General features: G+C 39.1%; 1 protein-coding gene across 1 annotated transcript in view; it reads right to left on the bottom strand.

Annotated features, from left to right (window-relative positions):
- Nucleotides 1-18,238, bottom strand: part of inpp4b (inositol polyphosphate-4-phosphatase type II B) — a 138,509-nt gene that overhangs the window by 8,855 nt on the left and 111,416 nt on the right. Inside the window, exons 13-21 of the mRNA XM_022738085.1 lie at nucleotides 12,016-12,351; nucleotides 11,013-11,151; nucleotides 7,402-7,574; nucleotides 6,607-6,730; nucleotides 6,020-6,146; nucleotides 2,691-2,831; nucleotides 2,221-2,318; nucleotides 1,912-2,024; nucleotides 776-930 (exon numbers count right to left, since the gene is read on the bottom strand). Coding sequence (XP_022593806.1) covers nucleotides 776-930; nucleotides 1,912-2,024; nucleotides 2,221-2,318; nucleotides 2,691-2,831; nucleotides 6,020-6,146; nucleotides 6,607-6,730; nucleotides 7,402-7,574; nucleotides 11,013-11,151; nucleotides 12,016-12,351 — 1,406 coding nt within the window. The remainder of the gene's footprint in view (nucleotides 1-775; nucleotides 931-1,911; nucleotides 2,025-2,220; nucleotides 2,319-2,690; nucleotides 2,832-6,019; nucleotides 6,147-6,606; nucleotides 6,731-7,401; nucleotides 7,575-11,012; nucleotides 11,152-12,015; nucleotides 12,352-18,238) is intronic.

Here is an 18,238-nt window from a genome sequence, read left to right as displayed (position 1 = left end):
CAAAGCCTTGTTTTGAGTCACTCCTGTTTGCCATGTTAAAGCTAAGCATTACATGTTAATACAAACTCAACACTTCCTGTGTCTCAAAGTGAAAGCCCTCTTGCGTTTCAGTGAGCAGAAACCCTTTATTTCTTAACAGGGCTTTTATTGTTGTACTGCAGTAAGCATATTGTCTCATTTCAAGTTGCTGGTGTTTCTGTTGTTGTACATGCCATTCAGATCTGCTAGTTTCTTTAGCAGATACCATTGACTTTGCTCTCTCCCTCGCACTGTCCGTCTCTGTTTCTGCTCAGTGTGTCTTATGTTTAGTTGTTTTTTTTTTCCTTTAGGCCGGCTTGGTAGACTGCCTGTAACAAGAGGTATAACTCTAAGTTCCAGGTTGGCATTAATACACAGTCCAGTCATGTGCCAGGTTTATACCCAGTTTGTTTGAAAAAAAGTCTCTAAATCTAGTGACAATGTGCTAGATTGGCAACACTGCAGGCTGTAAAGACCCCCTTAACAGAAACTGTTTGCACCAGAAACTCCAACTCAATGACGTGGCATTTGGCTGACCCATGGTGGAAATATGCTCACTCAGTCAGGCAGCCAGTCAGAGGCATTCCAGATTATAGTGCTGGCCCCACTGATGCGGTCCAGCTAAAAATATGTCTTTTTGTAATTTTACTTGAACTGACTCATCAAATGACTCAGAACAACAGGGAATGGTTGAACCAATAACTTGCACCCATAACATATAGTTTTATACTATTGAATACTTTCATTACTAACTTACCTCCGCATACAGTCCAGAGCACGGATGAAGAAATCCTTACTGAGCTGGTGTTCATCACGTAGGAGGGCACACTGCTCTAATGTGACAGACATGGATGTCCGGTCTTTGGCACTTTTACAGCTGGTGAACCTGATGCCATTTAATCTTCGGCAGATCTGGAGAGAAGAGAAAGATGTATGCAATGTTTATGTGCACCATTAGTGCAAACTCTTCCTTTTTTTGTTAGTATAAGTGATTCATCTTGTAAGGAGACTTGCCTTGTTTTACATATGCATGTTGTTCTAACACAAACTTCAAATAAGTTTGAAGTAAAAAGATTGATAATATGTTTTATTATAAAATGCAGCTATACATTTTGCATATAGTACTATACAGTAATAGTAAAATAACACCAATACTTTCAATTATTGTCTTCTGAAATAACACAGAGGGCTATTATGAGTATCATGCAAGTCCAAAGAGTCTTCCTTAGAAATTTTTATTTGGGTTTGTTCTTGAGTAGATATTTTTAGTTAGAAAATACACAAAAGAAGTTATTAGCAATGCGTGTGGCCATAAGGATGGCAATGTCCACCACTTTGGTCCAGACTGAATAACAACTGTTATAAAGATCATTAATAATTCCCAGAGGATGAAGCCTAATGACTGACTTTTCCTCTAGTGTCATCCACAGGTCAAAATTTAATTTCTTCAATACCTTCACTGAAGACCATTATACATGTAAAATTATACCATTTTAATATTAACATGTTAGCATTGTCATTTTGAGAATGTTAACATGCTGATTGTACCATTTAGCATAAAAGTACTACAGCTTCATGGACAACTTCACAGTAAACTATGTTTTGTTACAACAGATTCTTGCTGTGACCACAGCAAATCAGATGCAATGTAGGAACATATATAATAATTCACTGACAGTTACTGAATATCCGGTAAATGGTTAGCATCTGTACCATATAATTCTCAGAAGTAACAGCATGTTTGGGCAGCTCTGTTCCCATGATATATCAATATGTCAGCAGTGTTTACAGATTACACCCACCTTGGTTATGCAAGACAGAAAGTTTATATACACGGTTCAGAGAAAACTCTTCCTGTCAAGGATAGAAAGTTACAATAAAAACACTGCTCACCGTTCCAGCAATCCATAGTATCTCCACATTCTTTCTCTTCTTTGTGACTACATTCTGGCCCAGGGTTTCAAGTAATTCCTTTATGTCAGTCTGTGTTTGAAAACAAGGTAGACCTGTCCATAGAACACATGAAACACATTGCGAGTCACTGGGTCTGTTTCTTGTGTTGGTTTGGTTACAAATACAAGTTTATGGAGACAGGTACCGAAGTGGCTGCAGCTCTGATGTCAAACTCAATACATATGAAAAACAAAACAATTTTTCCCACACATCTTTGTGCAATTAATGCATGAGTTGCTTTGCACTCACATTCTAGTGGCACCTTTTCACTTAATGATTTGTAATAGGCTTCTAACATCTCAAAGTTCTTCTGGTTTATTCTTTCTTGAAGGGAGATATCTCCAAACCTGAGAGGATGACAACGGGAATTAGGGCAATTATGGTGGAGGAACAAGACACTCACTGAAACTCAAAACAAAACTCATTCAAAGTAACAGTAATGCGGAACAGTAAATGCTGCATTCAGAGAGAACAACATGATAAATGTAAACTTTTTGGTGGGATTATATTTGCAAATTAATTGCAGTTCTGCATAAAAATAAAATTTCTTCAAGAGTAAAGGATAAAGAATAAGCTGTGGACAACTCTATTTATTTATCTGATATTTATGAGTTTGAGACCACACTAGCCCTAGTTAACACGTTCATACAGAGAGTAGTTTTCTGTGAGTGCGTCAGATTGCAAGTTCTTCAGAGTGAACAAAGAAGTGTCTGCAGTACCTCTCCGCTATAGTTTGCTGTTCATTGATGCCCACGTTAAACAGCACCGGGAATACTCGTAGAGGCTTGCCCTCCTTGATCTCCTCTGGCAAGGTCTGGAAAACCAGTCTTGGTAACGGCACTTCTACAGTGAAGTGGTCTCTGAATGCAAGGAGAAAAAAATCAAAACAGAAGGTAAAAGGCAGAGAAAGATTACCCAGGAATTCATTAAACCTTGCAAATGATGCAGAATATGATAAGCTTTGGAAGTTGTACAATTTGACACCAAAGACAGGCCAGAACAAGCTGTAAAAAGAGAGAAAAGTGGTGTGCCCGCATTTGAGAAAGACAGCGCAAGTGTGTGAGACAAACTGCCTGACAGATTGTCATGGAGGTGGGTGGGGCAAGAGGAGTGTATCATCTTATCACCCCTGGCATAATGCACGTAGTAACCAGTTCTAATAAAACTGAACTTGTGGAAAATGTCTTTCAAGTGGTACTGAAAGGAATTCATGATCCACGTGACTCAACAATGACTTACTATGACAAACTGCTTTGGTATGACTGCACTCTTGTAACTAAGAGAATCCCTGAACACATTGTTCTATTCACTGGTGGACTAAAGTTCACCAGGATTTAAAAGTCAGGGCTACTTCCTCATTATCGGCTGTACAGGTCAGCTGTACTGCTTGGCCCAAGCTTTTATATTTCATGTCCTGTTCCTTTATTATGTATTCTCATGTATAGACCTGTAAAATACAATTATTTCATCACTTTCTGAACTCCTGTCTATGGTTTTATACAAGCATGACAGAGTTCTTATTTTATGTGACTTCGTGTTTGTTGTCCTGCATACCCTATGACTGGTGAGTTTTTAGGTCTAGCGGAATCATTTATCCTCGTTTAGTCAGTTAAAAGAATTACACACTCTAATGGTCATACCCTTAACTTGGTACTTTCTTCTGGTTTCTGACCAAAGAACCTAGAGTTAGTAGACGACTTTGTATCTGACCACAAAGCTGTTATGTTTTAAAACACCTCTTCCCTCTTGTATTTTAAAACCCCATCCCACCGTCTCGTCTCGTCGTCCATCCCACCACATGGTCTCAAATTCTTACTGCTGACTCTGCAGCCAAATTCAGTGATGCCTATTCGAATTTTCCCATTTCAACTTCTCCTCAGAAACCAGATGAACTATTAACCTCTTTTAACAGTCACAGCCTCTCTATTGTTGACCATACTGCTCCACTGAAAATTAGAAAGCTAATATCAAACACCTTAACCCTGGCTAAATGATCACACTTGATCATTGAACTGACAATGCAGAAAAATGGAATGGAAATAGAAGCTAACTAAATCTACTGTTACCCACAACACTCTAAAAGAATGTATGACAAACCATTAGAATATAGTAAAGTAAGATCAGCATATTTTTCGGACATAATATCCAAAAACAATCACAACCTCAGAGTCTTATTTAATGTAATCAATTCTGTCCTAAATGGTCCATCCAGTACAGATCTTGCACCTGAGAAAGATTGGACAGAGAAATTTGCTGCTCATTTAGTTGGGAAAACAGAGAGCATTCAGTCCCAAATTCACTGAATTCTTCCAACCTCCAACAATAATCTTCTAAGCTTCACTTTTACAGTTTTAAACCATTAACATCAGCACTACATAAAACAATTTCTTAAATGAAATCCTCTCTGTAGTGCTGATTTTATCCCTTTTAATTATTAACAGTTGTCTTACCTGTAGTAATTTTCCAACTTGTTTGATTTTGCAACAATACAGAAAAAATTACTTTGGATCCGCTATTACTTGATAATTACAGGCCAATTTCTAAATTATCATATTTATGAAAGGTGGGTGAGAAAGTTATTTCAACTGAATTAACATCCTTTATGAATAGTAATGATATTTTTAATAGCTTTCAGTCAGAGACAACCCTCATGAAGGTTTTGAATTATCTACTATTAATAGATGACAGAGGTGACTGCACAGTCAAGTCAATTTTTATTTATACAGCGCAGAATAACAACAGAAGATATCTCAAGGCACTTTTCATAAAGAGCAGTTCTAGACCGTCCTCTTTATAATATTGATTACAGAGACCACATAATTCCCACTATGAGCAAGCACTTGGTGACAGTGGCAGTCCTGGTGCTTTTGGATTGATCGCTGCCTTCAACACGATTGATCACTCCATACTCCTGCACTGTCTAGAAACCTGGGTTGGTCTTAAGGGAACTGCTCTAAATCTATTACGTTCATACCTCTCCTATAGAACCTTCTTTGTTGTCATAGCAAATGTCTCTTCTTTTGTAACCCATCTTAACTGTGGTGTTCCTCAAGGCTCTCTCCTTAGCCCTCTGCTATTTTCAATATACATGCTTCCTCTCAGCGAGATCATTCACAAACATGGAATCTCCCATCGTTCTTAGGCAGATGATATGTAGTTGTATGTCCCCTTTCAAACCAGCAGCCTTAATAATCTGTTTGCCTGCCTCAGTGATGTTAAATGTTGGCTGTCCCAACACTTGTAAAAATTCAATAATCACAAGTCTGAAGTCATAATAATTGATCTAACCATTTCTACCATTGTACCATTGCATCATTGTAAGCCTAAAGCCTAAAACATTAGTTATTTTTGATGCAGATCTCAGTTTTGATGATGAAGTAAAAAATGTTTACCAGTCATGCTTTCCACTCCAAAAAAAACAACAAAATAAACAAAATCAGACCATTCATGTGTCCTACTGATTTACATAAGGCCATACATGCTTTTATTTTCTCCTGTCTCGAGTACTGTAATGAACTTAATGCTGGCATCAGTCAGAGCTCCCTTCCCTGACTCCTGGTACAGAATGCTATTGCATGGATGTTAACCAGCATCAAGCGATAAGAACTCATTACTCCAGTAGCATAGTTCAGTAGAGTTTAGTTAAATGAAAGAGTAACAATTGGACACTCCCTATGATCAGGACCAAATGACAGTACAGTCCCTTTCTAGGAAGCTTCCTAGGAAATTGCAGCTACACATCAGGCCCTTTCTAATAAATTCTATGCAAATCATAAAGAATATATAAGACCCTTAAAATAAAGTTTCTCCCAAATCTTAAAATGAAAAGATTAAATTTTATTGACTGCTTGTAAATTTAATACTCATCAAGGGATTCTTGTTGGCAACTGGATGACAACAGACAGTTATCTGCTACTGTTACCCTGCTACTATGATATTACTACAACAGCTTTATCTTAAGGATATGCAATCATCACATAAAGAGACTGACATTACATGTGAGATTAAAGCACAGAAACAAACAGGGAAGAAGGGAATAATTTCTCACCGTCGGCCACACACTAAAGGCTGGAGGTCACTGAGGTCATCTGTCTTGGCCTCTGTGATCTTGAAAAGGACTCTTTGCAGGTCTGAGATTCCAACCTCCATGTCCTCCAGCATCCCAATCTCTTCACCTTAAAACAGTTTGGCAAAACAAGATCAGAGGTGATTTAATTCTTAATTGTCAAACACTGTCTGTCATTACTCAAAATGAGGTGAGTTCAGCCAAAACTTAAAAATGTCATAGGGCTATGATTCAGAAACTGTCCGGGTTCGATACTGCAGAGGAATTATTTGGTGGAGATGTGACAGATACACGGACCATAAATAGGGCAAAGGTATTAGCTGTTCTTATCTCTTAACTACCAGAAATCTCCTTCCTCTGCTTTCCTCGAGATACTGTACTTACCTTTCACCTCGAACAGGCTTGGTAAATTGATTATGCCAATCTTGTTTTTTCTTATAAGCTGATCACTCATCATCCTAGCCGGGCTCACCTAAATGAAACTATTAGGGTTCTAAAAATCAAAAACAAGTGAAAAGCTACATTTTTGAGGTTGCCAGTTCTGTTTTAACTCTTACAAACGTACTCACTGTATGTGCTGAGCAGGCTCTCAAACTGGGCTACCAGGCCAACCAGGTGGAGCTGCCTCATGAATCCTTTGTCCTGCATTCCTGCATACAGCCTCATGACGAAACCACAGGCTAAGGCTGCCAGCTGATAAAAGACACACACACACACAGTTTTAAACCACATCATATTGGCATACTTAGCTGCAATACACGGATAATCAGGTCAAACAGCCTCACAGCTGTATTCATATCACATTGTTTGAGTTGTCATATTCCAATCCTGAAGAATGTTGTCATTCCTATTGTAGCTGTTTGTTTTGAGTTTGTTGAAGTGAACTGTGTACAAAACCTCCATATTTTCTGGCTTTAGAATATTATATTTTGGTGTAAAGATAAACCAAACTTCAATCTGTCAAATGAATGGAACCTGTGAAGTGAACCTCTACAGATAAATGATTTAAACCTTTAAAATATTATGTTTCATGAGGTATTTTGACTTGACAGGTAAAATGTTGGCATTTGTGAACATTTAAATAAGTCTGGGGAAAAGTCGTTGTTTGGACAGGCTAGGCAAAAACTTGGACTTGCAAAGAGTAGCGCTGAGCGTATTGCACTTTGGACCAAAAAGGACAATTAGATAATAAACTGCTTTACAGCTCAACTGGCTAATATTTAAAATATCAAAGCATTATACTTTAAAACAATAAAAGGAAAGGAATAAAAGGAAAAAAACCCTCAGATGAACTACAACAAACACATTACTTAAGAGACCTTGGCATCCTCTTAAAGAGCTGTTATGTCATTGTTGCCACCTACTGCCTGACTGAAGACCACGTCTCGCCTCTGTTGGAGGAGGAAGCCCTGTGGTATGCTGCAGGCTGCCTCCTGCAGAAGCACAAAAGTCATGGCTTTCTTAGCCTTCTCCACTACCTCCATCACACACTCCTTTAACCTGGTCACCAGAGGACACAGCTGCTCCCTCCAGTCACCTGCAGAGAAAGACAGCATGGGGATAGGAGAGGGGGTGCAGACAGAGATGGAATGACAGTTATGATGTGGTTGTGGATTACCACAAACTATTCATGTTTCCTTGACAATGAGGAAGAATTACAGGAAGGGAGAACTGCAAAGGAAATCAAACACACATTTCAAAGTTTGACAGAAAGCACAGTCAGCCATTAACTTTAGGACATACAAAAACACATACAAAAACAACTTTTTGTCAACATGAAATAAAACTGATATATACAGTATGGTCATTAAATTATAAACACATGCCTCAGTATTTTCTTTATTGTTAACCACAGCAAATAATAGCAAATCATTTAATGCATGATACCACATTTAATGTACCTCTTGGATTTAAAGTACTATTGTTTTTGTAAAGCCAACTCCTTCCTCTGCAACAAGCAGAAAGTGTTGGATCTTCAAAACTCAAAACACACCTGCTTTTTTGGTTCATGTAGGCACAGCAATGCAAAGTGCAATGGGCTGGATAAAGTATAGATATGGATTGGAAGGTGTGGTGGTAATAAATAAAAAGAATAAATACACACAACCAGTCACATCATTGGTGCTATACTTAAAAAAAAAATAAATAAATAAAAATAAATAAATGAAATACTTGTTTATATGACTGCACCAATCTGACGCTATCTCAGTTATAATTGTAAACTATATAACATCCTAAATTCTTACATCATATCATAGTTAATATAATACAGTACCATTTATTTTTCAAGAATAAAACATCAAATGTCATGTTTCTTAAAAGAAAGAGAAATAATTTGGGAAATACGTGTAACGACCCTGTGCTCTAATGTAACACTTCTCAAACCAGAGGCTGCAGATTTATCAACATGTCTGTCTTTCAGAGAAGCTTTTCATACAGTATAAAGCAGCTGTGAATAACGGGTACAGTTAGAATCACTCATTAATTTATACATCAGTGCAGACTGCTTTCATGACTTGCCTACTATATCCACATTAAACATTTTATTTTGTCACCGCATTGGCAGCAGAGTGACTTTGAGCCAGAAAAAGATGCAGTTCTGAGACATCTATTCTCAGTGCAATGTCTAACAGCCAATTTCAACCAAAATACCAACAACTCGCTTTGTGCTGAGTGCTGACTAATTTGAATGAACCTCCCACTGGTTTGTATCTCTCTCTCTTCCCACCTTTGCACCCTGTGCTCTGTTTTCACACAATCAATTGCACATGTAGTGTTGATGTGTTAAAACTGACTCAGGTTGATGGACCGCTAACCGGTTATTGTAAATTATTAAAGATCAGCATCACACCAATTACTCCTGTTTGTGTATTTTCCCATTTAACACACATATGTGGATACATTTTTTAATCAAATAACAAGTGGTTGAGTTAGTTGAGAGTAGTTAATTTAATTAGATAAGCTAATTAGTGTGTGTTGTGTGTAGTGAGTGTTCCATGTACCCCCTGGCAGCAGAAGTACCCCCTGGAGCACAAGTGCCCCTGGTCGGGAAACACAGGCACTATTTACTTTATACTAATTGTCATAATCTACTGATTTAATATTTATCTAATACGTATTAACTGTTGCAGCTGTGATTATCTCCTCTATTTCATTCAGTATTCCACTGAGACACACTCAAAGATCAAATGAGTTTGGTATGGATATTGACCTCTCTGAGTACGATTCATTTTGTCAAACTACTCAAAAGCAGATTAGAAATAATATGTAGGAATTGGGACACAGCTATAGTGTGTTCATGGTGTCTTATATGCATTTCCTCCATCTAGAACAGGTTTCCTATACTCCCCTCCCTAACCAAAAGGGGGCAGTGTTGGATAAATAATCTTCCAATTGAGTTTTCCCACCACGCATTCTGTTCAGCTTCAACATATTGAAAAGTTCTTGGGGGAAAGCAGGGATCAGTGTGGACGGACACACACACACACACACACACACACACACACACACACACACACACACACACACACACACACTGAACAGTTGGATACGACCAAGAATGTATAACACATCAGGCTTGCCCTCGTCTTGTCAGAGAAATCATGTCTTATCTCATTCTGCAAATACCGCCTCTGCACAGAGAAGGAGGAAACAGAACTCCAGCTGTCATCTCTTCGCCAGCCCACCTGTCCAAACATCTAAACCCCACAACACCTTGTCATCAAAAGCCTGGGCTTCACCGTTCTCCGCTCGGAGATAAAGCATCTCTCATTATTCTGTCCATGTTTGTATTTAGACAAGCAGATGACCACTTGCTCTGAGCCTGTTCAGCGTCTTAATAAAGGTGCTCGGGGGTTGAGCTTATCTGTCAGACTGAACACAGGCGGATAGCCTTGTTCTTACCTGCCAGTTCACTTGGACAGACAGACACACGGAAACACACATGCACAGAGGCACAAAATGATACCAGCACACCAACACTTTCAGAGATGCCTGAACGTGCATTTGCCTGTGACACACCAAGTTTGTACAACTATCTTTGTGGGGACCCGTCATTGACATAATGCATTCCCTAGCCCCTTACCCTAACCTTAACCATCACAAGTAAATGCCTAACCTTGACCCTTACCCTAACCTTAACCTAATTCTTACCCTACCCCTTAAACCGAATCTTAAACAAATAGCCCTTTAAACTCGCGAGGTGCAGCATTTTGGTCCCCACAAAGCACCCCACAAGTATAGTAAACCAAGCACAGACACACACAGAGCCTCTCCTTGTCGCCTGGTCAGACTAATGCTGCTGCTGTGTATGCCAGTTGGCAGCTGTAACAGGCTGGGTACTTGTCTGGACACAAGCTTGAGGCAGGATTTCACTGGACGTAAGGGGAGACTGGGCAGCTTGTGTTTAACAGTGAATGGCTCTGCATATCAAATATTACTTTCATCCACTTCTCTGGCAACAACTTAAGTTTTTGCTAATGCTTAAACAACAGAGAGTCTCGAGTCTTGTGTCACTCCTGTCGACTGACGCTGCAGATCGACTGAAAAACAACGACTGTTCATTGTCATTTCTCTCACAGTGAGAATATGTATTTGATTTTGTGTATTAATTTATTCTCTTTTTTTGGCCGAAAAGCTTCTCAAGCTAAAATTAGCTGGTGTTTTGTGATGGGAACAGATATGTTGCTAATAATATTGATGGATAAGCATTATACTACAAACATAAATGTGAAGGTTATAACCTACGATGCATCACAATATCTGTTCAACTGAGGAGGAAAAACTACCTCTGAGTTTGGGAATGTTTCTGTCTAGTGACTGGAGAGGATTGCAAATTTCTGTACTGACCAGTAAACATCAGATAAGATCAGTTACCTGCCAATGTGAAAACGTGCAAAACATACATACATAACCGCATTTAATAGACGTTTCTCACTGACGCTGATGATTGTGCTTTACAAAAACTGTGACTTACCAGGGTTGTGTGAGGTGATGACATCAGCTAGCTGCTGCTCAGGGACTGTCTCCTGTTTGCTGTTGTCTTCCTCCTGGAGTTTATCCACCATGGCGATGACACAGTTGAGACATTTGGCCACGTTGGCCCACACCCTGTCCTAAAAGAGCCAAATACACAATCAGCAGTCAGATCAGCCTCACTGATTAGATCACTCTCTCACACTCAGAAAACAGAAATAATACCGAAAGACTGTTACATCAGCTGATTCCCTTCCCTTCTGTTCAAAAACAAAGAAAAAAGGTGTTTCCCTTTACAGCCTAAACTGGCTTTGTGTCCGAAAGGTCAAAAGGAAATTGCTGTCTGGATATTCTGAGAAAGTGTTTCCATTGTTTACAGCTTTCTCTCTCTTTTCCTGCGCTCCTGCCGATCACTGACGAATAGACGCTTTCACTTTCATGTGTGTGTACAAAGATGACAATCCAAGCGTGTGTATGCATTGTAAAGGGGTGGTGTATATTTTGGTCTTTGTTGCTTCAAAAATATGATGTGAACGCGTTATAACAGTGAAGAATATTTTGGGAGATAATTAGGCATTGGTGTGCAGAAATCATGATAAACTCCTGCTGTCAGTGTGGCAGACACTGTCCTCATGCAAACAAACCAACAGTCATACACACTTTAATGACAAGAAGCAGCACGACTTAGATTCAGTGACAAGGATACCATGCAATAATTTTCTGCAGCCAGTTTGTCATGATGAAATGTATAAATTCCTTTGAGAAAAGCTGTCATTAAAATGAAAAAATAATGTGTGGTATGCAATCTAATTTTGCAAGTAAATGAAATTATTTGACATAAAAATGGTTTATCTGTAATACATCTTATTTCCCCATGTGTACACTACTCTACAGTGAGGACCAGCAGTAAAAAATGTTTGTCAGATTGTAGTTTAATAAATAAAAACCATAAAAAGTCACAGCTTTAATGGAAGATTTCTTAATGACTTGGAAGTCAGACTCACCCATTCCTCCTCGTCATACTCTTTATGATGCGGTATGGAGTCTTGATGCTTCAGAGGCAAAGGCCCACCTTCTCCTCTAGTTGTGGTTTGTGATCCTTCCACATTATTACACACCAACGTGCTCTCAGTGACTGGCGTGGCTGGACTGTGACCTGGAAGTCCCTGGACTGGACTCTGATTCTGGTCACTGTGCTGGTGGATGTGGCCTTGATGTTGACCTGCCTGCACTGGGGTTTGCTTCTGGTTCTTGGAAACATACCCAGGCTGCGCTGTATGCAGTGCTAGTAGTGCACTCTTGACCAGTTCATCTTTAAGTGTGTGAACAAATTGTTCCGTCTGTAGCAGAGAAGAGAAAGAGAAATTGGAAAAAAAAAAGAGAGGTACTGAAAGTTACTGTGGGGTAGCACGAAAAAAATAAAATTTAAGCGGTGAAAAAGCAAGAGACATAGTAGGAGAGAAGGAGACTGTCACATTGGTGGAGAGTGGGTGGAAGAAAACACAGGTACAAGTGAACTTGGAAGCGGGTAACTATTTACAGAGCGAGTGAAAAGAAACAAGGAAAATGAACACTCTCCTTCACCATAAAGTAGCTGCTCTCCATTACCACAGCACAGCCAGTGAGCAACAAAAACAGCGACAAACAACAAACAATTCAATTACTCCTCCTCCTGCCCGCTTCTCCAGGAGCACACCTCCTTTGATCTCAAATTCACCAGCTACTGTAAGTTGATGATGATCCCGGTACCAAGGAGCCTCGCGCTGGCTGCCGCCACTGCGTAAAAAAATGATAAGGGCTCTCAAGAGTAATTGAGTTAGTACTGCAATAAGCAATTCTATTACCACAGCAAAATGCAGTCTAAGAAAACACATGAGCCAAGCCTCTATGAAAAGAAACCTTCATGGTCATTATATACAAATATTTGCCACACAAACGCCTACCTCCCTGATGTGGACAGAAAAGTGAATGAGTTTGTTGAGACGGCTGGAAGCAAAGAAGTAGATCAGTGTTGAAAAGAACCCCAGGCAAGTCCTGCCCTGGCTCTAGAGAGACTTCGTATGGATCTCATAAGGAATTGATTCTGAACTTTTTGGCTTACGACCCCCTTAAAATGAAGCAATGTCGACTTGTGATCAGTTTTAACAGGCTGCATGTTTTTTCTTCTCTCATATAATCATATATGAACCCCTTCAGCTTATCTTTTAGTCCTTTGGTGAGTTGCGACCACCATGTTGGGAATAACTATAAAAAGGTTTAGGGCCATTTACTGCTCTAAACTTTTCCATCTCATATTTACACTTAGTGTGAATACATCACTAGACATCAATCCAGTATGCAACTGTTGTAAAATGATCCCATGCCCCCAGTGTCTTCACACTTTTTGGAACTGCCCCAAGCTAGCAATTTAGTTTAAGACACTTTCAGAGGTCCTTGAAGTCACTATAGACCCCTTTCATATTATAGCTCTTTTTGGAATACCCTCTGATATCTGTTCAAGCCAGTGTGACTTCTTGGCATTCTGTATGCTGCTTGTCTGTCCTCTAATTCTACTGAAATGGAAGGAAGTATTTCCTCCAAATCATATGCAATGGATCAAGAATATCTTATATGAGGCTGAAAAAAAATTTGGCACACACTGCGAGGCTCACCTGGTAAATTCTGTAAAATCTGAAGACCTTTTCTGAGATATGTAGCAGAGGAGCTATGAGTTCCATGAGAACCCTTTGTGCAAATGTGATTATAAGATAATGGTACTGTCTAAATGTCAAAGGTCCCGCTCTGATGGACCCTGAGAACTAGGATAGTCTCTCTTAAATTGTTTATTTATTTTTCATATTTTAAAATATATTGTAATTGTTTACTTGTATTCATATTTTCTCTTATTTGCTTATCTACTTACTTTGTATGCGGGTGGGGGGTGTTTTATATGCGTTTTTGTATGCTCATTTAAAAATGCAATAAACATAAAAATATATATATATATATATATATTTGTATGTAGTTTGTTCACTTTTTCAGCTAAGCGATCACATCACTGTTCATAAGGCTGTGACATCCACCGCTATTTCAGTGCAGTAGTATGTTCAATCTGTTGCTGATTTCAAACTGTAACACATTCAGTAACACAGCTAGGTGTAAATGAGCACTGTTTATAAGCTTAATAGCTTAACAGCAGCCAACAGAGTTATCACATCATGATCATTTCTGTGGCTTTCATATGCTTTCAGTAAGCTTTTACAGAAACCAGAAATAATCCCGCTTTTAGTCGTCAGTGAGGGGCGATCCAAAAAGCTACTGATCCAGTCAGTAACATTGATGATTCAGTATGATCAATTCCCTTTGAAGAATCTATGTCAAAGAATCACCTGTCAATGTCCTGAAAACCTTGACCACCATTCACCTTTACTCCACTACATCTACACTTGGAGGAGTCATGTCCTACCTCCTATCCTCATATGGGCATGCACTTAATGCGGACCCTTCACATCACTGAGGTCTACTGTTATACACGTGAAACAGACCTCACCCCTGTGGTTCCCAACACTGACCCGTTACTTCTGTTACCACTTTTCACAAATCTGACCCATAGTTTTCACTGAGGAGAAACCGCTGACTCTTCCACACACTCTGTCAGACCTTCCACAGTGTTCCTCTTGTGATGCAGCTACAGTCTGTTTCAGTCACGAAAAAAACAACACAATTATTGGTCCATCTGAGCCTGGTTTAACTGTTCTGTTCTTGATTCAAAAGCTATAAAGACTGTTACCCACACTGAATGGGCCATTTGATGAATGCTTAAGCAGAGAAAGCAAACGATGACTACGCTTAAAACACCATTGTATTTAATTCATATCCATTTTAATTGCCTCGCATGGATCCAAATGAGTTCCATTACTGTAAGTCAATGATGTGAGAGCTAAAATCTATGGATAAGAAGAAATGTGTAATCGCCTGAGAACAGGCAGTTCTGCTGGAATACCGTTCTGTGATTCACACATTCGTATACAAAGAAGTAAACATTGTTTTAAAGATGAAAACGTCGAAATGACTAAAAAATGACTTAACAGAACACTTAACAGGAACTGGGAAATCAAAATGTACATTTATATTCAAATTGAACTCTGCTTATCTGACCTCAATGTTAATTTGCAATCTATGAGACCATGTATTATTCATTATCTTTCCTGAGATGAGTGAGCAAAGACACACACATTGTTTAAAACAATCTGGGTCATATTTGCACTTCTTAATGCAGGGTCACAGAACTCATGTACATGACTGTGCCAGTGCTTATACAATATTTTCTATGCTGGTGAACTTACCTTTGGCTAAATGCTTTTTTATGGATTTTTGTTTGTGGATAAAAAGGTAGTGGATAAATTACATTAGAAGTCAAGTGTATCAAGTGAATGAATTAAGTCACTCTTCATTCAGCTACATTCCTAAATATCCAGTCAGTGCCAGGTTTGTATCCTTTAAGATTAGGATCTGCAGGGATTTGAAGAAAACATTTTAATGATATACTGCACTGCAGGATCCATATAGATATACTGTTCAAAGTGAAATATCAGAGGTGTACTCCTTTGGGCAAAGGAAAAAATCATTGCAGCTTCATTTTCTTATCAAGGCTAAACCAAAGCAACTTTGCTCCTCCACGTGCAGAAACTACTCCTCAGTGTAGCTCTTCAACACCTACCTGTTTTAGATATCTCAAACACTCTAAAAATCCCTTGGGAGAAATTCTGTTGCTAGTCTTTCTTCAATATATCTGCTGATGTGATCTTGACTGAGCAGAAGTGCAAATCAGAAAACACCTCTGTGGACTGCGAAAAAATAAGTTACATTTGATCTTAAAAAAAAAAAAGAAGAAGAAAACTGTAGGAATCTATTCACCCGAACGGTTCTGAATGGTTTTACCCTGAAGGATGAGCGAAATTTGGCTGAGTTAAAAATAGAGCTTTTTCACTCGGTGGAACATCACAGGAGAGGTGAACGGAGGCTGCATGAATAGCGCTGGTCAGATTCCAACAGCACTTGGCTGTGAGGACACTCACTCACTATTGCGTATATGACCTCTATACACCATATAATTTAACATAATCATGCATAGACAATCAAAGCCACAGCTCTTCCCAGGTAACTCTTACGGCGGAGACATATAACTTGTCCTAGGACACAGCTGGAGGGAGGGGAGATGCGTGGCAATTGCCTTTCACTCTGATTATCATCAGAGTGAAATTATTATTATCATCATCAACAGAATCATCATCATATATAGAGAAGCAACAGCACATCTGCTGTGCCCAACACTAATCAGAGTGTGGCCAGGAGAAGTATTCTGGAGTGAAATATTGAATTAGACCTGGAGTCAGGTGGTCTGAACCAAGAAGGAAAAAGTCAAGAGACAGCAAGTGCCTGATAAAAAAAAAAGCTTCTTACATCCTCCTTTTTTCTGGAAGTGTCTCATCTTTTCTCTGAAGGTGTGACTCACTGTCTTTACTTGAAGTAACTTCAGACTCACTGCAGTCACCCACTCGCAAATACATTCACCTTTATTTGTATGTCTCTAAGATGGATAACAAATGCTGCCTGACCAGAAGTGTGAGGATGGGATGTATTTTCTTTGGTGTGTTTTGGTGATTTGTCTTCCTTTTTTGCCACATTTATGTTTCTTTTTTTCTCATGTAAATCGAGCATGTAAAGATAGACGGTGGTGTATGTTGTGAAGTTTGTCAAAGGAATAGCTCGACATTTCTGGGAAGTATGCCTATTTGCTTTCCTGCTGAGAGTTCGATCAGAAGACTGATGTCACTCTTATAGTAAATGTGTAGCTGGGTGAAACATATTTGTTAGCTTAGCCTTGCATAAAGACTGGAAACAGGAGGGAACGCCCTGGCTTTCTCCACAGGTAACAAAATCCGCCTACCAGAACCACTCAAGTTTACCTATCATCATGTTGACGCTTGTTTGTTTAATCCATACAAAAGCTGAGGTGTAAAAGAGTGAGCTTCAGAGCTGCTGGTAAGTGGATTTTGTTACCTTTGGAAAGAGACAGGGTATCTGTTTCCCCCATTTCCAGTCTTTGTGCTGAGCTAAGCTAACAGGCTGCTGGCTATAGCTTCATACGTAATGGACTAACACGAGAGTTCTATTGATCCTTTAATTTAATTCTTGAAAAGAAACCGCATACTGCAGTTCCCAAATTGTCGAACTCTTCTTTTAATTCTCTTTGAATCAAATTTGTGATTTTGGGGAGTAGCAGTGAAGCTGACTAGACTAGACTTCTGATTCCACAGGTGTGTATGTGTGTGAACAAGTGACCACGTGTCTGTGTGTGCATGCAAACACCCAGCTGCTTGTGCGTGTGTCTGTAAGTAAAAAAAAGATAATTTTTGTGATAGATGACCAGATGTGCAGGATGAAATATTGATACAAATCATGTGATGTTGTCTTCATGATTGGAGGCTTTGGAGCTTGAAAGAGTGATCACCATCTTTTGAACACACACAGTTTCACACTTTCAGCCACACACACCCACACGCACACACACACACACACACACACACACACAAAGCCTCCATCATGAAGACAACATCACATGATTTGTATCAATATTTCATCCTGCACATCTGGTCATCTATCACAAAAATTATCTTTTTTTTACTTAACAGACACACGCACAAGCAGCTGGTGTTTGCATGCACACACAGACACGTGGTCACTTGTTCAACACACATACACACCTGTGGAATCAGAAGTCTAGTCTAGTCAGCTTCACTGCTACTCCCCAAAATCACAAATTGATTCAAAGAGAATTAAAAGAAGAGTTCGACAATTTGGAACTGCAGTATGCGGTTTCTTTTCAAGAATTAAATTAAAAGGATCAATAGAACTCTCGTGTTAGTCCATTACGTATGAAGCTATAGCCAGCAGCCTGTTAGCTTAGCTCAGCACAAAGACTGGAAATGGGGGAAACAGATACCCTGTCTTTTTTCTTTTCATGTTTTCTTTTTTTTTTCTTTCATCGAACTTTCTTTTTTTTTTTTTCCTCCCCTGTGATTTAGGAAGCAGTCTCCGTAAAAAAAAAAAAATAGCAAAAACAAGAACAAGGTTGGTACAAAATCCACTTACCAGCAGCTCTGAAGCTCATCTTTACAGCTCAGCTTTTTGTATGGATTAAACAACAAGCGTCAACATGATGATAGGGGTTAAAGCTTGAGTGGT

The sequence above is a fragment of the Seriola dumerili genome, unplaced genomic scaffold (assembly GCF_002260705.1).
Source record: "Seriola dumerili isolate Sdu_G_001 unplaced genomic scaffold, Sdu_1.0 BDQW01000035.1, whole genome shotgun sequence".
Taxonomy (NCBI): Eukaryota; Metazoa; Chordata; class Actinopteri; order Carangiformes; family Carangidae; genus Seriola; species Seriola dumerili.
This window is presented reverse-complemented; position numbering and strand designations above follow the sequence as displayed.